General features: G+C 36.1%; 1 protein-coding gene, 1 long non-coding RNA gene and 1 pseudogene across 7 annotated transcripts; 2 read left to right on the top strand and 1 right to left on the bottom strand.

Moving 5' to 3' along the window:
• Positions 1 to 537: 537 nt before the first annotated feature.
• LOC147483338 (uncharacterized) lies at positions 538 to 9918 on the top strand. Of its 6 annotated transcripts, XR_015204925.1 has the most exons (13): positions 538 to 729; positions 843 to 948; positions 1088 to 1208; positions 1519 to 1557; positions 3018 to 3085; positions 4235 to 4333; positions 4843 to 4900; positions 6455 to 6607; positions 6734 to 6832; positions 7333 to 7432; positions 8206 to 8245; positions 9372 to 9688; positions 9783 to 9918. It is a non-coding gene; the product is annotated as an uncharacterized LOC147483338 (long non-coding RNA). The 6 variants fall into 6 exon arrangements; XR_015204923.1 differs by lacking the exons at positions 3018 to 3085; positions 4235 to 4333 and adding an exon at positions 2352 to 2419 and having other exon boundaries at positions 543 to 729; XR_015204921.1 differs by lacking the exon at positions 6455 to 6607 and having other exon boundaries at positions 545 to 729.
• A 2951-nt stretch (positions 9919 to 12869) lies between these two features.
• Positions 12870 to 14195, bottom strand: LOC147483337 (protein FAR1-RELATED SEQUENCE 5-like). The gene has a single exon (XM_086579536.1). The coding sequence runs from the start codon at positions 14193 to 14195 to the stop codon at positions 12870 to 12872; it is 1326 nt and encodes a 441-aa protein (XP_086435662.1).
• Positions 14196 to 21658: 7463 nt separating this feature from the next.
• LOC147483336 (pentatricopeptide repeat-containing protein At2g20540-like) lies at positions 21659 to 23859 on the top strand (annotated as a pseudogene).
• The last annotated feature ends 1262 nt before the right edge of the window (positions 23860 to 25121 follow it).

Here is a 25121-nt window from a genome sequence, read left to right as displayed (position 1 = left end):
TTATGTTAGTGTGTTGAATTATAGTTAATCAACACATTGATTATAATCTTATGTGTACACCTTGTAATAGTTGCTAGATAGTGGTTTATTGTGGTATTAGTGGATTGTAGTTGCATTTTAGTATTTCGTTAGATGGGTTTACCAAGTTATTTTGGTCTTGAGATAAAATTATGTGTTTATTTGTGCACACTAATATGTAGCTTCTGGTTGAGCTATATGCAAAACAAGTCGAATCAAACTCTGGAATAACGTACATATGATCAAATTCTAAATTTTAAGAAATCTAGACTCGTTAAACTATTTGAATACTCGATGAGTCGAGCTTGAGCACAAAATAAAACTCGAACAAAATTTGAGCTTGACTCGAGCCAAGCTTGAACACCCTAAAACTAGACTCGAGTAGATCGATGACCAACTTAACCCTACATGATAAAAAGACATGAGTTTATTAAATTTAACATCTATATCTATATCAACTTAACAAAACAGCTCGCTTTCCTGACTCGCAGCTGGGATTCGATTTCAGCAAGTATAAATCGAGGGTCCGCAATGCGCCACGTTGGATTAGAAATGAAGGGACTCTTTTAGGGTGAAACCTTCGAAAAGCTTTGGTTCTCCTTTCTTCTCTCTCCCAACCCACGAACTTCCCTATACAACTGTTTTCTTTCGCCCCAAAATGCCTCTTCCTCTCACTGTCTTTCTCTTCGAATCGCTACCCAAGAGTCTCAAGTAAGTTTTTCTATTTCTTTTCCCTTTTTTTTTTGTATGTGTATAATTAAAAAGGTTGGTTGCTATTATTTTTTTCTGCAAATTACTTAGGTGTTTATGTTCTTTTGCCATAGATTGATTGGAGTCATCTCAAATCATCGTCCTCTAATCTATGTGTCACTCTTGGAAATCACCGATTTTGATTGGAGTCAAAAGAAGATCAGGAAAAGCAGAAACAAGGTAGGCATAAATTCATAATTGCAAGAACACAACTGCTTATTATATTTGTGATATATATTATTTTCTCGATTTTGTTATCAATCTATATGTCTACTAAAAAAGTAATGGCAGTTATCTTTTCTTCCATTTGCACTTTCAGGGATACATACATATACTTCTAAAAAAGATTTCGGAGTTGGAATAAAATGGTTTACTGGTGGCAAAAGATACTTCTAAAAACGTATACTTCTAAATGGTTTACTGGTGGCAAAGGATAAATGGTATAGTTAGTTGGATACACCCCTTTCTAAATTTGCTCCTTTTTTTTTATGAAGTTGATGATTGACTGAGGTTATTGTGTATTTATATGTGAAGTGTTGAGAAGGAATGGTCAAATAGGATGCATTTTGTTTTTATTATTATTAAGCATTTTGTTAGTTGGTCAGGTATTGAACTTCCTCGAGTTGGAATAAGCTAAGATAAATGATTAATACATTCACAAACTATTTAACGTATCATTTTTAGTCGTCTTTTCTTTCTTTTTTCTTCAAGATTGTTCTTCATTACCTCTCTTTTAAAAACTTTGTGCAGTTTTTTGGAGTTAACCACCATTGAAAGTGGCATTTTTTGGTAAGATTTAGGTTCTTCTTTTTTGGTGTTGTCGTTTATACAAAGGAAAATTAATTGGAAAGTATTTATCGGCCCAATAGACTCAATGTAATTTAATTATTATATTTCTTTGAACTGTGTTTCCAAGGTTTCACAAGAAGGAAGAAGATAGGTTGGTTTTATGAGCAAATAATTCACTGTGGAGGGGTGCTGCTGGTGTGTATGTTCTTTATGTGATACTATGACTAATGTTATTTATTGCCAACATATTTGTTATAGTTTTAGTACTATAGTGATGCATATTTCAACTAATATTTTGAGTGTGTACTGCCACTAGAAATATATCACACCAGTCTAGACACACCTTTTGATAACAACTTAAGGTCAATGTTCTTTGCTCTTCTTTGATAGATTAATTTTATTGATTAAGGATTTAAGGTTAAATGCTAAAATTAAGTTTATTGTTTTCTAATATGTGAAGCTTAGATGTTCAAAGTTCTTAATGTTGATCATATACTTATTAACATGACTTAGTACCATATATTTGAAGTATTAAATCCGTATGCACATTAAAGAAAGAGTTCCTTGATTAAGAGTTGAACCTTGAAAACCTTTCCTTGATTAAGAGTTGAACCTTCAAGACCTACCTGATTTGCCAGATTTTGAAAATGTCCAAATCCTACAGAGGCAATAGCTAGACGCTATTATCCTGACTAACTGGACTTAGACAAAGGAAAATTAATTGGAAAGTATTTATTGGCCCAATAGACTCAATGTAATTTAATTATTATATTTCTTTGAACTGTGTTTCCAAGGTTTCACAAGAAGGAAGAAGATAGGTTGATTTTATGAGCAAATAATTCACTGTGGAGGGGTGCTGCTGGTGTGTATGTTCTTTATGTGATACTATGACTAATGTTATTTATTGCCAACATATTTGTTATAGTTTTAGTACTATAGTGATGCATATTTCAACTAATATTTTGAGTGTGTACTGCCACTAGAAATATATCACACCAGTCTAGACACACCTTTTGATAACAACTTAAGGTCAATGTTGCTGCTCTTCTTTGATAGATTAATTTTATTGATTAAGGATTTAAGGTTAAATGCTAAAATTAAGTTTACTGTTTTCTAATATGTGAAGCTTAGATGTTCAAAGTTCTTAATGTTGATCATATACTTATTAACATGACTTAGTACCATATATTTGAAGTATTAAATCCGTATGCACATTAAAGAAAGAGTTCCTTGATTAAGAGTTGAACCTTGAAAACCTTTCCTTGATTAAGAGTTGAACCTTCAAGACCTACCTGATTTGCCAGATTTTGAAAATGTCCAAATCCTACAGAGGCAATAGCTAGACGCTATTATCCTGACTAACTGGACTTAGACAAAGGAAAATTAATTGGAAAGTATTTATCGGCCCAATAGACTCAATGTAATTTAATTATTATATTTCTTTGAACTGTGTTTCCAAGGTTTCACAAGAAGGAAGAAGATAGGTTGATTTTATGAGCAAATAATTCACTGTGGAGGGGTGCTGCTGGTGTGTATGTTCTTTACGTGATACTATGACTAATGTTATTCATTGCCAACATATTTGTTATAGTTTTAGTACTTATAGTGATGCATATTTCAACTAATATTTTGAGTGTGTACTGCCACTAGAAATATATCACACCAGTCTAGACACACCTTTTGATAACAACTTAAGGTCAATGTTGCTGCTCTTCTTTGATAGATTAATTTTATTGATTAAGGATTTAAGGTTAAATGCTAAAATTAAGTTTACTGTTTTCTAATATGTGAAGCTTAGATGTTCAAAGTTCTTAATGTTGATCATATACTTATTAACATGACTTAGTACCATATATTTGAAGTATTAAATCCGTATGCACATTAAAGAAAGAGTTCCTTGATTAAGAGTTGAACCTTGAAAACCTTTCCTTGATTAAGAGTTGAACCTTCAAGACCTACCTGATCTGCCAGATTTTGAAAATGTCCAAATCCTACAGAGGCAATAGCTAGACGCTATTATCCTGACTAACTGGACTTAGAATATGTGCTTTAAGCTAATTCAATTTAGAATGTTAATTTACAATTAACCTGGGTGCCTAGCTTATGATACATTTCCCGGTATAGGTTTCAAAGTAGATACTCTAAATAGCATCCAGGTGAACTTTTGTGACCTAACACTATAGGTTACATCAATTACTATTTTATATCAACTTAACAAAACAGCTCGCTTTTCTGACTCACGGCTGGGATTCAATCTAAGGGTGGATAAATCGACGGTCCTGCCATAATATGAGAGAGATTGTTAGAAATTAATTAGGAGTTTTAATTATGAAATTAAACAGGAAAAAAAAACCCCTTCGCCTCTTACCTCTTCTTCTTCCTCACATCGTCACTCTAGCATTTTTCTTTCCAAAATCCTTTGGTTTCACATCTTTCCAATTCCTCTCTCTCCAAGAGGTGGAAAACATCTCTTCTGATCAGTTCTTATTGGAAGCTTGACTCAGGTAAGCCTTCTCTCTTTCCTCTATCGGTATGTGTTGTGAATAACTCTTCTTCTAATGAACAAAACATTATCCACTCTTCTCTATCACGAATTTGCGAATCTCTTTTCCCAACCCTCAATACTGCCATGTGTTATTTGTTATTTTATATGATTTGAGTTGTTTTGCTACTATAGTTTCCGGTCGGGGGTGGGGAGAAGACGAGTTCTATATGTTTCGTAGATGTTGATGAAAGTGAAGATCACGGAGAACTAAACTAAGACCTGCCATTCAAGGTATGACTAAGTTTAAGACCTGCCATTCAAGTTCTATACAAATTGAAAGACTGAAGTCTCGAATATAGTCAGAGTTGAGATATGTGCACAAACACTATTAAAACACACAATTAGCATGACTAAGTTAAGCGCCTCACAGATCCCATAATTTTGAAATGTATAGATTAATATTTTGAAATCATCCAGCCAACAATGGTATATGCATCTCCAGCTGCAATTGGAGAATGGCAGCTCAACAAATCATGACTGCCTAACCAACAAATATGGACTGGGGTCCAAAGCCTAATGAAATGGACTGGTATTAGAATAATCCATTCCTTTGTCTTAGACAGAAAATGTAAGTAATGACCAAGGCTCCACAAGTAAGGTCACTTCCTTTATTACCAATTAAACAGGTAGTCAATCCTTCAAGCGGACAAGTGTGTTTTTAATATTTGTGTATGTTTCTGCAAGAATATTCTGTAGTTTAAAGGTGTTTATTAAAGTTTTGTGCGTTTACTTTGTCGCAGAACAATGTTGAAGTGGTTGTAGATGAAGATGAAGGCGTGTCTTACTGTTCCGACCAAGGTTTTTCTCTTTCTCTTTACAAGTTTTATTCTTAGTCCACCTGAATATCTTTACTTCAAATGCATTTTTTGTAAATTCAGGTTCTTTAGTGGTCCTGTAATGATTGGCACATGGTTAGTATGTTCCCCTATCATAGATGTAGGTATGTTCTTTCAGTATCGCTGCTTAAAAGTATTGTTGCTAACATTATTGCTTGAGACCCCTTTAATCTTGGTCTTCTAGCTGGCTCTCGCGCTTGAAATCAGAACATTATTCAATTATAGCCACCTCACAATTAAAAAAATAACTCTTCGCTACTTCGCCTTCTCCAAACTACTTCTTACACTGTATATTCTTTCTTATGCCTCAAAGATCCAAGTTGTTGTCTTCTTCATTTAAGCCTACACCATGATGGTTCTTCATAAATAGTGCCGCCTGGTAAGCAATCTCCACTATCTTATCTTATATTTGTTTTTTATTATCTCGGATCGATTAAACTACCCTACTCCAACTGAGAAGCTTTCGCGAAAAAAAAAAAAGTTTGTACACTCTTTCTTTAGTTTGTCGAAAATTGGCTAACCACCTTCTGAACTATGAACTATGGTAACCTCATTGATTTATTCTATTTGTAGCTATCATTTCTCTCTACAAATTTTAGAAACCAATACCATCAATTACTATTTCATAAAAAATTAAATTGGAAGCAATTGGTGTCGCAGCACACATACGTAGTAATAATATGCCTACAGTTGATTCTTTGGTCACAAAATCGTAACAATGAATGTGAGTTTGTTAATCATGTCACTTCCTTCAGCGTACTTCTCCATTTATAGTCACGCCTACAACATTTGATAAGAGATGTTAAGGCTTTGTGGTTGGAAGTAGTTTTATCTTTCTTTCTTTCTTTTATTATTTTTTTTTTATAATTTAATTTTATTTGATAATGAACACAATTCCCTCTCACTATAGATTGGTAATCTGTGGCTATCTCTAAGAACGTACTCGATTTTATATATGTTTATTATATTTTTCGCCTATTTAGAATCCTATGACACAATTCCTTCTCACTATAGATTGGTAATCTGTGGCTATCTCTCAGAGCGTACTCTGAGCTTTTATATATGTTTATTACATTTTTCGCCCATTTAGAATCCTGAGTAACAAGGAGATCAAATCAGTTTTGGGTTAACCTCAAGTGCTTTTAACACTACAGATCAAATTAGAGATTTTAATTATGTAGTTTGATATGTAGTCTGTTTGTGAAGGTCTGTTTGTATGTGTAGTTTGATATTTGATATTGACATTGACTATTGTTTTCGGACGCCGTACCACACCATGCAAAAAACAACTGTATCGTACTTTAACTAGACAACGAAAAGTATTATACTGTTTTTTTTTTTTTTTTTTATCTCTATTCTTTTTCAAACCACATCTTCTTAGATGTCCTTTTCATTTTATTTCTGTGCTACTTAAGGGCTTTGGTCAATTTTTATTTCTTTCTTCCGTCGTTCTTATTTTTTCTCTTATCACTTTTTGGTTCCTTGGTGTTCATTCTTATTTTGTGACTCCTTATAGATGTATGCTGGACCGATTGGAAGCGCACACGGCCATAAAAGTCTAGGAGTCCCTTTGAGTGTGTTTTTCCCCATAGATTCTCCTAGAATACACACAACCACTTTGAGTACAATTTCTCAAGTGCAATGGACTACAATACATTTCAATGCAAACGTATCGAGATTTGGTTTATATAGATGGGAATTCTGTGATCATATATTTATATCCCCTGCTTAGAGCATATAGCTTGAAGGTTAATTCATACGATTGAAGTAACTTACAAATTGTTTTTTTTTAAAGGAGACACATTTGTTGCTGTTTTGAGTTGTTGGAGCGGTCGCTACTAGAGCTGGCGCCGTGTAGAGAAATGCAAGAGCCAAAGCAACCATTGCGTCTGAGGTGCGGTCCTGCATAGCCTTGAAATCTTGATTTGGTTGTAGTGTAGCGTGTAAGGTCGCAAGGAGCCATCTTTGCTTGCCCATCGAATCTTATCACATTTAATGTTCATTTGACATATGTGAATATGTAAGAACAACTGCATTTCAATGTTTGTGCATGTGTTGCATTGTGCCAAATCTCATGAAAAACATGGTTAAGATATATAAACATAATCTTCTATATTTAGCACCATTTATTGATCTAGAACACGATTGTAATGTTTCACCATTCGGTCAATTGCCCTGCACCTTTTCCATCATGGTAAAATCCACTTACGGAATATAGGTGTTATAGTACTACAAGTAATGGTGATATAACAGTGTTTCTGGGGACAACGTTGTTATCTATGTGTGGTTGTGTGCAGGCAGAAAAGGTTAAGCAAGTGTTCACATGGAAGGAAATGATCAGTTCAGTATTTCCTTGAAGGTTTTAGAAAATGAGGTTTTCTACGTTTTTCACAGGGAATTCTAGGAAAGGCTATGGGAAGAAAACAAAGAAAAGACTTTGGATCCTCAACTACCTCACTCTTGGTCAAGGCGGTATGGCGACTTAATTCATAAGGTCAGATTCTAATTCATGTGATTCCCACTTTGGCACTTGCAAGACCCTTAAGGCCTTAATGATTGTTTATCCTTGATTTATCCAAATGCTTAAGAGTTCGTATCTGAGACGATTTACTTTGACTTTCAGAGAATCCAAAGCTGAAATTTAATAATAATAATAATCTACTTAACAAAATAGGGCTGCTTTTATACCCAACGGCAGGGATTCGATATGAGGGGTATAAATCGATGGTCGGGACGAGTGCCACGATGACAGCCAAGAGTTGGATTAGAAATTAATTAGAGTTTTAATTGTTAAAAAAACCCTTCGTGCTCCAAACTCGGGAATTTATTACTTCGTGCTTCCTTTCGTTCTCAACAGAGAATAAACACCACACATTAATTCTCATCAGCAAAGAAATTTGTGGAAATCTCATTTATGATCTTTTTATCTTGCTTCGCGGTCGGTCAAATTGTCTGTTAAGTTTCTTCTTCTTCCTCCTCAAATTGTCTTTTCAAAAGGAAGAGAATTATATTTCGATTCCGTTTTGTAAGCTTTTATTTCCTTATTCTTTTATTCGTTCATACTCAATGAAGAATTCTTTTGTAAGCATTATAAGAAATTTCTTTTGTAAGCTTCTTCCAATTCCAATAAGACTTGAGAGGATTATTCTTTTGTAAGCACATAAGACTTATCCACATGAAAAAAGACTCGGTAACGTCATTATTCTTCTTATCTATCTTATGTAAATATGATTTGATGACTTTTCATTTCTACTAATTATGTTGCAGGATTTCGCCATGAAAGAAAAGACAATTGCCACTGTAACAGGTGAGCTCACTTTGATTTCTAATATTTATTGCTCATGGTTGTAAAACATTGTTGCTATTGGTTGCTACCTTATATTTTTCTTCTTAAAACTAAACATTATTCATATCGGCTTTGAATGCCACAAAGTGTTGAGACATATATTGCGAATTCTTAAGCTTTCTGTTATGATAAAAGGATCCCTTTGATTGTAAAAATCCTATGCTATAGAGTAAAACTTGAGAAATTATACGAGCTTTTCGTAAACTTTTGTAGTTTATATTTGGCATGAATTTTTTAAGGAACGATTTAGACTATGTACTGTTGAATAGATGTTATGCTCATTCAAATGTGCTAAACTGATTACATGTAAGCAATCGTTTTGATAATGTCTATCTCTATGTCATTGGTGTACCTATTTTAACTCGAGTGTACTCCATCATGTCACACAATGTATTATCTGACATAGTTAGGATTAGCTCTTATCATATCTATTGCTACTTAAATTGTTCATCTTTGTTGTCATGGGCATTACTTGGGTTGTTTGGTTATGTGTAATCCTTTTTGAATAAATGAATGAAAAGATTCCCATGGATGAGTAATTAATTGTTTGACATTAATAATTCCGTGATTGTTGGGATATCGATCTCTTAAGGTTGGCTTTATAAGTTACACATTTTCCCCTACCATTGGTAGAATGGAGGTCAAAGCTAATAGAGATAAATATTCACCATATGCGGGTATGCTTGCTGCACATATATTTATTAATATCGTTATTTCCTTGCACATACATATATGTTCAGAGGCGTATATTTCCCCTTGGTTCTTAAATGGTCTTCTAGCAATATATGTGGATAAGCCGACAATATGTTATGAACATATTCCATGCATGGTATTCTTCATGATTTGGGATGTGGCTTGGACCGAACTCATCTATGCATTTGCCTCCTAGAAGCGTCCCAACTCGATGAAATCCTTAAAAATATTTGGAGGAGATAACTAAATTTAATTCTCATATTTCTTAGGGAAAAAATAATGCTAGCAACTCGAAACGTGAATATCCAGTGCGGATTAAAGTGTATGACGGCACATTATATGTCATTTTTCTTATAATCATTACTTTTTGTTTACGGTGGTGATACTCCTACAGGAGATGCTTTCTCAGCGTAGACTTTTTTAGGTGTTTCAAGTGAAGATAGTCTTGAAAAGTGGACAGGTTTGAGAAATGAAAGAAAACGTTATTGGGAAAAAGTACTTGATCATACTGGGGCTATCCTTAGACAGCAGGAGGACGAACTATCAAAGATTCAATCTGATATTTGTAAAGAAATATAATTAGTAGATGTTACACAGCAACAAACTTTGCCCATGGTCATTACTACTGTTTTTGATATGGAAATTGGCAGAGTAGATGATACGGTAATGCTTAAGTCCCAAGCTGAAAATCGTGATAATCATGATTTAAAGGTGAGCTTCTTTAATACTTCAATCTGTATGACAAAAATTTATGAAACTATTTCATGCCAGTTTGTTCTGAATCCTCTCCTCTTATGTTCTGCAGTTTAGCAAGGATGATGCTTGGTTCATGCAATTTTCTGAATTCAATCGTGGATGGGAACTTAAATTGTATTCTCATGTTGGATCTGATTACAAGGAAATTTTGTACCCTGTTGTCAATGAAGTCATATATTCGGGTATGTATTGATTCACATACTCTTTAATACGTTATATTTGTCATCATATATTTTTTTTCTTTTATTTTAATATAATATTTGCATGTACTTTCCCGAGTTCCTCCCCTTGGAATGTTAGGAAGTGAGGGTGTAAGGAAGTAGAAAGGTATTAGTATATGTAACTATGTCTGAAAGACATCCTAATTTGATGAACTCTTAGACGATTTGATCTGACCTCCATAGGTTGAAACAACAAATGTGCAAATAATTGTGGGATGTTCACCGGGGTCAAATACTAGGCAAGACATGTGTATATGCTTTAACTATTCATAGTCTAGGTGTTCAGTTCTTTTACAATTATTAAATCTGAAACAAAATAAGGGCATTACTACTTTTTATGATTAAGGATCATGGTAGCATCATAGATAATAAAGAAAAAACAATGTAACTATTTTATGTAAGCGTGCCTGCTTAGAATAAGTTAATGAAAAATATTTGAGTCTTATTGGTTCTTGACTATTACCTGATTTTTCTTTGTTATCATATACTTACAAGTTGTTCCTTATGTACAAGAAAATAACAATCAATTCCAAAATCCGGTACAAGTGACCCTTACAAGAACTATTCTCAAAGGAATGTATGGCTTAATTAGGTGTTCAAAGACCTCATTGGACTTCTTAATATACAGTTCAAGCTATGAAGATTTAAAATATATTGGGTATGTATATAAAAAGTGTTTCCATCTCACTTTCAATATAATTATTAAGCTCTTGATGTTTACTGAGATATGATATGGGAATTTCTCACCACAGCTTTCTCTTTTCTTTAGTGAGTAATGGACACCATGATGGATTGGTTGCTGGTGCCGAAGGAAAAACATGTTTACACAATATTAGTGTTTCATCTATAAACGGAGAGAAGTGATTTCTTGGGGTTATATTGGTTCAACAATTTTGTGGTATCACTAATTTTGAAACTTAGTTTCTAAGAGTAAGGAATCAAATGTTATATATCTAACATGGCTATACACAATAAGTAACTTGACCATTAATTTCATGTGTTCAATGCGTCGGTATGCTTTTGTTGAAATATTCATTTGGTTGAGAACTCCTCTCCATTATTAGTTACCATTGAAAGTTATGACTTGCTGAGTCTTTAGGAATACATTAATTCATGATTAATTTAGGAATATCGTCCATTTGCAATTTCGCAATACAATACAATGCCAATAATTTTTTTACAATAATACAATAACATCAAAATAAAAGTAAAAGTATGAAAAAATAAAATAAAAGTCATGCATAAAAAATAAGAAAATAAATAAAAAGTCAGGATTGAAGAATAGGCTCAGAAAAAAATTGATACATAACTCGATTCAAATATTTATGGACAATTTAGATTAAGTTGTACTACATCGACTTCAACTACTCGATGATCAATTGCAAACAACTTTGTTTCAATAATAATTTTATAATTGTTATGTTATCCAATTAGCTATGTTTTCCTAAGTTTCAAGAAAACTACTCTTCCTCACTAAATAGTTGTTATTTTTTAACGCCCATTTTTTTTTTTCGCGTTGTCTACTTCTCAAATTTCCTTTACCATTACAATAAATGCACGTTTAATTTTAAGTCACACCATCATCAATGAGGTCTTTTTATGAAATCCGTGCCGAAGGCACGGGTATTAACTAGTTTATATAACAAAATAGGGTGGTGTCGGACCAACCACACCTCCCCCTAACCTTTGGATTAATTTATGACATGGAGGATCTAAATGATGATATGATGGGGTGGGGTGGGTGTGTGCAACTTTGTTAAGTCACTCCATAACCATTTGGTCAACAAAGGCTACATGGGCTGGGCTTTTAACATTGGGCCCTTTACACTTTGTGAATGGACACTATAACTATTTGGGATGGGCCTTTTATGTTAGGCCTTTTTACACCTTTTGGGCTTTTTAAGTTGGTGGACTTGGGCTGGGTTTTTTGCAACAAATACTAGTTAACAATGAATAATAAAGCGTGGCTGAAGCTACTTTATTTGTAAATCAAAAAATAATTATATAGCATAGTATTTGCTACGCACTAATGCGTAGCAAAAGGCCTATCATTTGCAACGAAACAACAACAAAGTGTGGCCGAAGCTACTCTAGAAAGCATAAAAAAACTAGTCACTATTTGTTATGTTTCAAAGCATGGCGGATACTATTAAAATGAATTAAATATAATTTGCTTGGACTTATCACTTGCAACAAAACAATGGAGTGTGGCCGAACCTACTGTAGAAAAGATCTAACACTTTAATGGGGAAGTACTGGCCGTGCATTTGCCCATAGCAAAAAACTAGTCACTATTTGGTACGTTTCAAAGCGTGCCCAATACTATTAAAAATAAATTTATACCATTTTTTTTTCTTTTAAACATGAAATACCTTTAGCTACGTTTCAAAGCGTGGCCGATACTATTAAAAAGAAATTAATACCATATATTTTTTTATGTTAAATATGAAATACCTTCAACTACGTCAAAAAGCGTTGTCAATACTGCAAATTATCTTGTACCTCTAGAAAAGGTTAGCTACGCTTGAAAGCATTGCTAATGTTTGGTATTATCTACACTTTCTAAGCATAGCAAATAATTTTGTAGCAAAAACCCTGATCTCTTGTAGTGGCATCTCTATCTTCATCGTAGTCATGATCTCTATGATCGTCCACATCCTCAATCTCCTCATCAATAACTGTTAAGTAAGAAAGTGATGACAAATGTCAATTTTACAGTGAACTCCAAACAAGAAAATTTAGTATACTAGGAATGAATGAAAACTATGGATATCACTTTACTTACTTATCCCCTTCTTCCTATTTGGATTTTGAGGACAATTTCGTTTGTCGTGATTAACATTAACCTGGTTACAACTAGTACATCTCCTGCCTGTCTTCCCTTTGGTAGCTTTTGCAATGCCTTTATCCAAACCTCATTTTATTCTAGTACTACTTTTGTAAACCTTCACTTTCTTTTTCCTTCCTTTAGTTTGTGAGATGTTAGGATTCATAAGTAAAACTTGTGAGACATCAATTGCAGGTTGTGAGTTTTCATTGACAGTGTATGAATCGACAACTGAAATCTTGGTCCCATCGTTAGTCTTCTTCATTTTCTTGAGCTCCAGTGATAATGCTTGTAATCTTTTTAACATCAATTGGTAAGTCTCATCTGCTTCAGCCGCTTCATAGACTAATTGATTGGCAACCATATGAAGTTGGGTAGTTCTCAGTACCTCAGAACTCTCACGGCCACTTACTAGTCCACCGTCATACTCAGCTCTATATTTGTTAGCCCTTTTCATCCTTCTCTTTAGAATAAAGTGATCGGGTATCTCTATATCACGACACTGAAAAACCTTTATAAGGTGCCCACAGGGTATCCCTAGGAACTCGAAAAGTTTGCATTCACAGTTACCTTGTTTTGTGGCTGAGTTGAACTTCACCTTCCACTCACGGTGATCACCTTCCACTCGAGACTTGTAAGTGTAGGTCGTGTAGCCATCACTACCCTTTTCATCATCATCCAAGACATACTCAGCGCAAGCTTTCTCACATTCTTTCTTGAAACTATCATACGCATTCCTCGTATACACTTTTGATGCACTCTTCAAAAGAAAGGCACTACTATCAATGATGCGATCCGAGTGTTCTGTAGTATAATCCTCTCTTTTTTCTCTTTGAAAAATTCTACTCAAACACCTATCATTCTTTAACACAAACTCTCTAAGAGTTGTAGTTGAACAGAAACAATTCTTGTAAAAAGAATTCATGCCTTCAGAACGCCCAGTAGTATTAGTGCCAGTATAGAAAGTATCCAAGTGATAAACCGGTGCCCATTTTTCTCGAATCTCATATAGTCCTATGAGCCATTCATTCTCCACCAACTCATTTGTAGACATCAATTCCTTCCACTTCGTTTCGAAAACACTAGGAATATAAGTTTCCCGAATACACATTTTGATAGCTTTTTTGAAAGATGACCTCTTGAAATAAACATGTGGAAGTTTTTCAGGGAATTTCTTCAAAATGTGCCATAGGCAAAATCTATGTCGTGTATTTGGGAAAACCTTCGCAACAGCCACCGTCATAGCTATGTCTTGATCTGTGATAATTGAAGATGGGGCATGCCCGCCCATGGCTGCAAGCCAAGTCTGAAAAACCCACTCAAAAGATTCTCCTGTCTCATCCAATAGGAGTGCACAACCAAACTGGATTGACTGCATGTGGTGGTTTACTCCAGTAAACGGTGCAAATGGCATTTCATATACGTTCTTGCGATATGTGGTATCAAAGAAAAGAACCTCACCAAAATATTAAAACTGCATACGCGAACGACCATCTACCCAGAAAAAATTTATTGCCCGTGCTTCGCTATCCATCTGTATTGTGTAGAAGAAATTAGGGTTTTCTATACTCTTCTTCTTAAAAAAATTTAGCACTGTGGTAGCATCACCTTTGATAGGTTTCTTATACTCCTTCAATGGACCTAAGTGGTTCCAACAATCTCTGTCAAAAAAACCATTTTGTGGTCTATCAAGTATATCAGCAACTTTATTCACAGGTATGCCTTAATCACGGAACGAGTCAATCAACATCTTAGCTGCAACAGACAAATTTTTGCAAGTAGGCATGCACATCCTTTTTGCCAGACTAACAAGGTTGTGATTGTGTGCACCAACATACTTCACCACTTTCCATAATCTACTGTCTTATTTTGTCACTCTCATTGTTGCTAAACACCCGCATTTCACTGTATTCGTGTTTCTCCTCTTGTTTATTACTTCTTTCTCGAACCCTACTTCTTTCTCGGACCCCTCATCTGCTTTTTTTTTCCCACTCATTCTATGTAAGTCCCAAAACTCTCGTAAGTCATTTTACAAATACTGACTTCGTCTGAATGTGAAATTCTTTTTTGGGTACTTCGAGTAACGACACTAAATCCTAATGCTTTTCCGTAGTCTATATAAAAATGTTTCGCACCTTCCAGACTTGTAAAATTCATCCCAAAATACGGAATCTTTTCGCTATCGACTATGTCTATGTCGTCTCGAGTTGGATGAGAAGACGAAGCGGCCTCATTTTCATTTTCCTAAGATACTCCATTATGAAGAAAGACGTTATCAATTGATTCTATAGAAAACACAATAGATAATCAATTGAAAGCTAGAGAAGGAAAAAAAACAAAATCATCTTTCAGGATTTTCATCTGCCAGTTAAAAACAAGTTGAATATATAAGTTGAAAACCCCCAACATCAAAACAAGTTCGGAATCAACATCAAGTAATTTCGAAATATAACTTGGCAATATAAGTAGGGTGCAAACAACTTTGTCAAGTCAATATAAGTATGCAAAAATCAATGTTTGCTCACCTGAATCATTCAATGTTGCCATCGATTCTATCTCTCTTTCTAGTTGGCGGGAAACTGGACTGAGTGAAACTCTAGACAAAGTTTAAAGGTTTGTTGGAGAAGAGAATTAGTAAGAATTGGTTTGCTGGTTTAGTGGATAGAGTTTATTCTTAGTTTTTAGTTAAGGGTTTCAGATGAATCCAATAATATTGACTGTTTGCTATGTGATTGTTTGTTATGTGATTTTTTTTGGTTCAATTATTTATTTATTTTTTTTGGGGCGAAATGGAGAACGAAGGGTTGGTTCGTTCTTTCTTTTGTTTTAAACTAGATCGTTAGATTTCGAGATGATCTCGCGAGTTGAGTGGGTGAGATTGGAAGTGGGCTGGGAGTGGGTCTATCCCTCCCCTACTTAAAATTGTATGCATAACAAAATTTTAAACAATTTCCTTCGTGTGAGTAAGATATATTACATTGGCACAACATTGTTTTCTTTTCTTGATTGAGCATACTGAAAAATTAATAATCTACATGAAATGCGAGTTGAGCTATAATATACCTAGTTTCCGTACCCTTCCTAGAACCAATTACGTCAATGCTCCTGTAGTCTTACTCATTGATGAGTTTACATATTGATATCTTTGTCAATGTGGAGGTTTGCATCTCACCTATAAATCTTAACGTTGAGATGGTTGTTTATATAGAATAGACCAAATGAAATCTTATTATACGCATCTATGTCAACTTAAGAAAGTTATTATAAATGAATTATTAATTCATACATTTTTAAAAAATGAATTATAATAGTACAAGTTTTTAATTAATCTCCCGATGAATGATAGTTTTTTTTTTTTTTTTTTTTTTTTTTTTTTGTGATTGCAAAAGTGAGCCAAAACATCGATAAAGAGGTGCACCATTAACCTCTTATTGTTTTCCCAGGTCCAAGTCATCATTTATACTAATAGTGTCATGCAAAACATTTACAAAATGCTAATACACTCCTGCTACAATAATGACATTCAAAATTGTCAAATGAGAATCATTGGTTTTGTCATGCTAGTTGTGTTCTTGCATTTCAAGTTTTCAATAACTGGATTGAAATAAACAGTTTGAATTTGTAGACCTACACTCCTCTAATCCGCTTCATTCTTATAGGTTTGAATGAATATGTTCCACCCATGAAATGACCTCTTATATATATATATATCACTTTCTTGATATTTCAGACATGCAGTTACCTTTATGGCTAAAGGTGATGGGAAGTTTGGCAAGGCATTGGGGGATCCTATATATGTTTGGATATGTGAACATTTGCATCTCGCCATAGCCCTGAGCACACTCCAGCAGGAAAAAGACCTCTGAGGGAATAATTAAGTGAAGTAATATATATCTCCTAAAATTTGTATAAGAAGAAACATTAATTAATTAATACTACTATACCATGCGCAGAAACTATTTTTAGCTATGCCAACGTAAAATGCATCCTTCCGTTGTTAAGCCCAGGCCAGGGTAAAGGATATGAGGGAAACGGGTAATATGCCGATCATTCACCAAGGTATGACTAAATTATGAAAACCTTTTTATTGCTTTATATATGCCTACTTGATTGTTTCATACAAATCATTGATGTGATATCATTTTTTAGATGACTGAATGTATCCTCAAGGTACAAGAACTCAAGAAGTACAAATAACTAATCTCATCTAAACACATGAATATATGATACTGCTTACCTATCTACTAACAAAATGCTTAAAATTCCAAAGGCAATTGGTCCTAAACATGCATTGGGTCCGTTTGATTGTAATGACTTGAGAGTATATTTGTATGTTTATTTATGCCTTATTTCGGGTGCTCTTTTGGTTATTGTTGCTAGAGGAGTTCTTATAGACTACAAAGCAATTGCTTATCACCTTGAGTAAGCACACTAATGCCTTGTCACTGAGGCGCCTTGGACTAACCATTTCATTCAGATGGCAAAATTTTAAAGTTCGAAAATATTCTAATAATAATACATAAAGTTGCCGCTGTTATAGAATATGGTTACAAAACTATGGCCAAGGGATTCACCTTTTTTAATTGTGTTACAGAGCATGCTTACCGAACTATGGTTTTGTTGTTGTTGTTGTTGTTGTTGTTGTTGTTGTCTTTGATGCATTTTAATGCATCGACTAGGATGCATTAAGAGGTGAATTCATTTTTGTATCTCATGTCCATGAGCCTTTGATTAGAGACATTGCCTCATTCGTGAACGATTTTAACACTCATTCATGTTATGGAACTAATTGTACATTACATTTTATCGTCTTTTGGTGTTGTGGTAATTAAGTAACATTCATGTTATGGGGACTAATTGTACATTGCGTTTGATTGTCTTTTGGTGTTATGTGGTAATTAAGTCGCATTCGGGTATAATGTGGATAACAGATAAGTTAATGTTGTACTTTGGTTGTGTATGATTTTGTCTCTACTTGCAAAGTCAAGCTCCCAAGATTGAAGAGTAGACAAAAATTAGCATGTTATATGTGCAAGAGTCTCACATGCGACCATGCTAACGAATGAACTTTGAGGAATTGTGTTAGATATCTGAGACTTCATATGTCAACAAACATCCAAGTGTATAATGCACATGCACAACATTTGTGAACTTTTCTTGCTCAAATAGCATGCATGTTTTCTATGTGTGCGACCAATGCTGATTTTCTATGCCTAAGCAACTTCCTAATGCTCACAAGTATATGATATTTTGTTGTATTCAGCAACTCTGAGTACTAATTATTGGTTCCCTTTTCACCATTATGTAGGTAGGATCCTATTCTTTAATAGGCGCCAGAAGTCTCAAGCTACATTAGTTGCTTAAGGAGTACAAGATGGAGTGTGCAGAATAGTCAGAACACCATACCTTCACATGACCTTGGGGATTGTTTAACTTTTTGACTAACTTAGATAAAAAAAAGTTGGATTTAATTACTGGGATTTTGTTTATAATGTAATAAGATGGTTATGTCTTGAGAACTTCTTTTCTTTTTTTTGAAAGGCAAGCAAAGTTTTTGAGAGGTCCCTTACCCCTATTTTATTAAAATGAAAGCACTAACTTGGTTACATTGGTTAGAGTCTTACATATATTTTGCCCGAGGCACCATCATACACAAAATGTTGTTGGGAAGTTCTCCTTCTCTCTAATTGTTGTTGTTATATAACTATAGTAACTTCTTTAGTACCCCTTCACAAAATACTATAATGCTATAGATATGGTTTTTTGTCTTTAATTAGTTTCTTTGTACGTTAGTTTTAAACATGTCGTTGCTGCAATGAAATCATAATTGGTAGTTGTTTATTTGTATAACAGCTGAGAATGAGGATCAGGGACAAACTAATTTCCAGCAAAAATTCATTAGATTAATAGTCCAAATATTCCTAATAGATTAACAACCCAAATGCATGCACCATGATCTACGTGTACGTTTGTGTTAAAAAAAGAAAAATAAAAAATAGGGTTATATTGCATAGTTAGGGCATCACCAATGCAGGCCTTTAAAACCTAGGGCCACGTCAGAATTTTGGAGGGCCACGTCAGCGTTTTGGAGGGCAATAAGGAGGAGCTAAAACTCTATATCGATGGGTGTTCCAATGGAGAAGATGACTGCTCTTTTATAACATGTGAAACAAGACCGAAAAATCAAAAAGTGAAGTCACGTGGTGACTTAAGTGAAGCCATGTGCAAAGTTTCAATTAGGCTTTGAGCTTCAAGTCCTTTCTAAAAATCCATAGAAATGAAGACATATATCCAGTATGGTTAAATTGGAGGCCCATTTAGGGGCCACGTTGGAAGCAGTTTTTCGCTAAGGTATGTTAAATTTGGAGATAGAGGCCCGTATCTAGGCCCCGTTGGTGATTCCCATAGGCCCCATTTATTAGCCCCTGGATATATGGAAGAAAAACATAAATAAAAATAGAAACCCTATCGATAAAAAATGCCTCCATAAAAAAGAAAGAGAAAATGATTTGAACAAAAGTAAACACATTGTTTTCCTCAACACTAAATAGCCTGAATTCCCAATTGACACAAAAATGTTCAGTACACGGAGCACACAAAAAATGGAAAAAAAACCAAAATGCAAGTAAAACACATGCTGAAGAAAACAGTCAGCACCTAGCTGCATTTAGTCAGGATCCAAATTCACAAATAGGAAATGCAATGCCACTATCCGAAATCCATATAACAACATGGGTACACACTATTGAATCAGTACCAGGTAAAGGTCCAAAGATAGCTCGATCACCCGGTGCGTTTGCGAAAATAATTAAAGAACCGGGAGCAAAGAAATGTCTATTGAGGTTACCCTCGGGTGTTGAGAAGCTTGTTGATTCTAGATGTCGAGCTATTATTAGTGTAGGTTCGAATCCTAATTATCGTCCACTTAAGCTTTATAAAGCTGGACAAAATAGGTGATGTAGAACATTAGTCGAGTCTGTCAGTGTCATAGGTGTGCACCTATGTTCCCTCTACATGTTATGGGCATGAGCCCCTTAGTTGAGTCTAAGCCCATGGTTGAGTCCATTAATTAGTTGGACACATGTCGTGTTCCTATTGGTTTATGCTTTTTAGGTTTACTTTAAATAACGGGCTTGTAGTTAGGGTTTCAGTAGTTGTATTTATGTGTGTGATTTGTGATTGAGAGATTCAATAAAAGAGTGATTTTTAGGTCGTCTTTTAATTGTGTTTCAATTAAAGTGTAGAATCTATTAAACGGAAGCTTCCGCCAGTAAGATCTACATTACTTGGTATCGGAGCAGATTAATTCCAGGGGGTACTATTCACAGTACTGTTCATCGAAAACACTGTTCATCATATACTATTCACCCAGGTTACTGTTCATGGTGATTTTTTTTCTTGAAAAGTCAAATTTTTTTTGTGTGATTATGGTGAATAACAAAGCAACTCGAGGTCATCCTCCATCCATGGATACTCGCATGTCTTGTTTAGAAGAAAGCATGAAGAACATGACACAGATGTTCCAGAACCTGATGGAAGCAAAGTTTCCAGTCCAAAGAGAGGTGCAACAACCACCTCCACCACCACGAATAATGGTTCGGCTGGCTAAATCGATGATGCATCTCAGGTTGATGGTTCAATCCCTCTTCTGAACCCTTTTGCGCCTACAGATCCAGAAAACAACGGAGAGAACAGAGTTGGCATGAAAGATAACACCAACAGGGAACCTCCTCTCAATGAGGAACGTGAGGGTGTACCCCTCAATGATGGCGCCGCTCGGCTGCCGGCAGGTGTTGAAGCCCCCCTATTGGGCGCTCCACCAATCTTTGATAAGTATGAAGATGAGTCTCTTTTTGATAAGTACGAAGATCTGATTTGGAAAAATTTTGTGACTCACTTTGACAAACGAAGTGATTTGTTTTTCAAAAAAGCACGATTGCAGATTTGGATTTCCTTAAAGAAAGTCACATATGTTGGTGAAGTTACAAGCTTTCAAGATGAGCCATTGGTACCGAAATTTTTTGGTGCATCTTCTGGTTATTGTTTTCATAATCTGTGTGCAATAGCATGTTGTGGGTTACTGATTTTAAGCCAGGGAAGCTGCTACAAAGGAAAAACTCATGGTCGGATTCCTTTCAGCTGGGGTAGGCCGATTTCCTAAAGCTTGTGGACGTGGTTCTCTTTACCTGAAGTTTTTGTTGATTAGAAATTCGATGACGAATTTGTTTTGGTTGGGGAGAGTGATGTAGAACATATATTAGTCGAGTCTGTCAGTGTCATAGGTGTGCACCTATGTTCCCTCTACATGTTCTGGGCGTGAGCCCTTTAGTTGAGTCCAAGCCCATGGTTGAGTCCATTAATTAGTTGGACACATGTCGTGTTCCTATTGGTTTATGCTTTCTACGTTTACTTTAAATAACGGGCTTATAGTTAGGGTTTCAGTAGTTGTGTTTATGTGTGTGATTTGTGATTGAGAGATTCAATAAAAGAGTGATTTTTAGGTCGTCTTTTAATTGTGTTTCAATTAAAGTGTAGAATCTATTAAACTGAAGCTTCCGCCAGTAAGATCTACATTATTAGGTGGTTAGAGATAAGGCCACATGTTCGCGGTGTCGCCATGAATCCAGTTGATCATCCACATAGAGGAGGTGAGGGGCGTACGTCCGGTGGTAGACCTTCGTGTTCACCTTGGGGGAAGCCTACTAAATGTGGATATCGGAGTGCCAAGGTCAAGAAACAGAAAGCTGCTTAATTTTGGTGATTTGAATTTATGTTTCTAGCCAAGTGCTTTTGTTTTTTTATGTCCAGACTACTAACACTTTGCACTTACCCTTATTATATGATTAATCATGCTCTTGTTATTTTTTTTATATTATTTGTGATACTATTATTAAGTCTTATGTGAAGTTGAATGAGTATGATAATGCTATTAAGTTTTATTATGGATATATAGTTAGAAGAGGTGTTGAGCCTAATCATTATACTTTTCCTATTTTAGTTAAGGTTTGTGCGGAACTTGGGTAGGTTTACGAAAGTCCATGGTAGGATTGTGAAGAGAGGGTTTGTGAGGAATGCATCGATTTATATGGTATTTCGAGATTAGGAGAGTTTAGGATGCGAGGAAGGTGTTTGGTGAGAGGTGTGAGTTGGATTTGGTGTCGTGAAATTCGATGATTGATGGGTATGTGAAGAATGGGGAAGTTGGTGTTGCGAGGGAGTGTTTTGATGTTATGCCTGAAAGGGATGTTTGGAGCTAGAATTCGATGATTGTGGGTTATGTTGGAGTTGGGGATATGGAGGCAGCGCGAGAGCTTTTTTAGGGGATGGTGGTTATAGATGTTGTTAGTCGGAACTCTATAGTTGATGGGTATGCAAGGATTGGGAATGTTTCGGTTGCTCGTAGATTTTTTATCAGATGAGAATGTGGTGTCTTGGAAAACCATGTTCGCTCTTTGCCTCTTTATGCACGTAATAAGGATAATGCTGAGTGTCTAAGATTGTTTGATAGGATGATGCAGGAAGGAGAGGTAAAACCGAATGAAGCTAGTTTAGTAAGTGTACTGACTGCTTGCGCGAATATGGGTAAAATCGATAGAGGAAAATGGAAACATTCCTACGTAGAAGAAAATAAAAGAATTGAACTAGATGTGATATTGTCAGCTTCGGTAGTAACAATGTACGCGAAATGTGGGGCCATGGACTTGGCGAGAGAAGTTTTTGATGAGATGTGGGAGAGGAGTGTCGTGTCATGGAACTCTGTGATAATGGGCTATGGCTCGCATGAGTATGGTGCGAAGGCTCTTGAGATGTTCTTGGAGATGGAAAAGAGTGGAGAAACACCTAATGGTGCAACTTTTGTTTGTGTTTTATCTGCTTGTACCCATGCAGGAATGGTGTTGGAGGGTTGGTGGTACTTTGATTTGATGAAAGGGGTTTACAAGATTGAGCCAAAAGTTGAACACTATGGTTGTATCGACTGGGTCGTGCTAGATTGATGAAAGATTCAGAGGAGCTTACACAAAAGATGTCGATGGGGGCAGGGCCACCCTTGTGGGGAGCTCTATTGTCTGCTTGCGAGACTCATTCAAATTTTGAGCTTGGAGAGATAGTGGCGAAGAGACTAATTGAGTTGGAACCAAGGGATGTTGGGCCTTTTGTGCTGTTATCAAACATATATGCTAGGGAAGGTAATGTTGGAATCTCTACGAGTATTTTGAAATACTAGTGTGTGTGTGCAAAGTGGAGGAGATGAACAATGTGTGTTCTCTCCACTTTAGTGCATTGTGGATAGTCCCACATTGGTTAACCACCACTAGCAAGTGAGGTATATGAGGAATTCCTCTACCATAAGGGCGTGCCCTTAGGGTACAAATGCTTTTGTGTTAGGAGGGAAGACTCACCCAAAGTTACACGCATGCGTCTTGTGGCAGACCGCCTTGGCCGAGCGAAGTTTTCCATGTTAGACTTACTGTCTAGTGGGTAGTGGCTAACCAAAAGCCTAAACTTGTTTGAGGATGAGTCCTTCTCCCAGGAAAACCAACTACCTTCCTCTATATAACCCTGCTATGCGTCCACTTCAACAGAACTCGTGATACCAAAGACAAAGACAGACCTTCACCCCACACGAAAACAGAGAAACAGAACTCGACCTCATCCTATTCTTCTTTTTTTCTTCCTGTCAGCCACCAGAGAGAGTTATATTGTTGTTCTAGAGGGTAGTCTGTTCTAGTGCAAAGTCAGACTGCTGTTAACCATTGAATCCTGTGAGGAAGACGCCACTGCTGCCTTTCTGCACCATTGGAAGGGGCGAATCCGCGCCTTGGTTGTTATACTTGTTAATTCTGTCCTTGTCTCTTTATTGTTTTCTTTATTTGCATACAACAGGTAAATGGGATGATGTTGAGAAAGTGAGAATGATGATGAGAGAGCAGGGATTGGAGAAAGCTGCAGGATTAAGCCTAATTGACATTGCTGAGGCAAATAATCAGCATGAATCAATCCACAAGAGAAGCATGGTGTCTTCCATGTTGAGTGAGATGGGTGCACAAATTAAGTTATGTAGTGTTGTGAATAATTAACTGCGGAAACAACGTTACCCACACCAAACGGATCAATCCTACACAAAGATTGATCTTTCTCAATAGACAAGACTTCAACACCCTCCAAGTAATATCCCAACGCTTCTCATTAACAATTTAACAAGCATATAAAGTAAATATAATAATGCAAAAGAGAACCAACCACAAGACAAGGATATATCGTGGTTCGGCAATTTGCCTACGTCCACACTGGCGAGATCCAAGCTTTACTAGAAGTCCAGAGTAACAGATTACAAGAGCTCTCAATTCACTCACAAAGAATGAACACTCAACTCACTAAGAATTTCTCTCTTACAATCTTTCTCTTTCTTTCTTTTTGGAAAAGTCAGGTTTTCCAAAAGACTGATTTTGTTTTTATACCAAAAAACCAAATTTCATGATTCTTGTAAAAAGCCCACGGAGAAAAGAAAAAAGCTCGAAGCGCTGGCGCCGCTCTACTCTGGCCTGGTGTGCTGGCGCGCTTCTAGCGCCGAATTTCGGTCGCGCCAATTCATCGGACCATGGAGCGAATGCGCCCTTTGGCGCTTGGCGCCGCCGCCGACCGAGCGAAAACGCCCTTTTTCTCTACATTCTCCACCTCGGTGAGGTTTTAACACATAAAACCGAGCCGAACACATCCAGCAAGAGCACATCCATCCAGAACTCGCAGTCAACCGCCCCGAAGAGGCCATGCCCACAAAGGGTCACCCACAAAGGGTCACCCACAAAGAGTGTCATGCTCACAAAGAGCCACCCACAAAGAGTGTCTTGCTCACAAAGAGCCACCCACAAAGAGTGTCATGCTCACAAAGAGCCACCCACAAAGAGTGTCTTGCTCACAAAGAGCTATCTTCACAGAGAGTCATGCTCACAAAGAGCAATCACACCCACAAAGGGCCATGCCTACGAAAGGCATCAATCAACAATGCATGAGCCTCCACCATTTGTGGAGTACCCCCAACCAATGTTGAAACTCAACTCCATAGAGAACCTTCTACAACCCAAAACCCTTTTGCCCTTAGGCAATGAAACAAATTCCCAAGTACAAAACTTGTCACGAGCCTCCACCATTTTCTGCATATCCACCGACCAATCTCTGTAATGAGCATCTCTAACAGCTTCCTTGAAGCTATCTGGCTCATCATCTTCAATATTCAGTGCGTAGGCAACCGAGTCCGGTTGACCATAATGCTTCACTGGCTTATCATGCCCGTACTTCATAACTTGTTTCACACTTCTCTTTGGCTTTGATCTAGCCAAAG

This window comes from Coptis chinensis, chromosome 8, assembly GCF_015680905.1.
Source record: "Coptis chinensis isolate HL-2020 chromosome 8, ASM1568090v1, whole genome shotgun sequence".
NCBI classification, from domain to species: domain Eukaryota; kingdom Viridiplantae; phylum Streptophyta; class Magnoliopsida; order Ranunculales; family Ranunculaceae; genus Coptis; species Coptis chinensis.
This window is presented reverse-complemented; position numbering and strand designations above follow the sequence as displayed.

Excerpts from the sequence above, each read along its gene's own strand:
- LOC147483337 (XM_086579536.1), bottom strand. The coding sequence starts at position 14,195 with ATGCCATTTGCACCGTTTACTGGAGTAAACCACCACATGCAGTCAATC.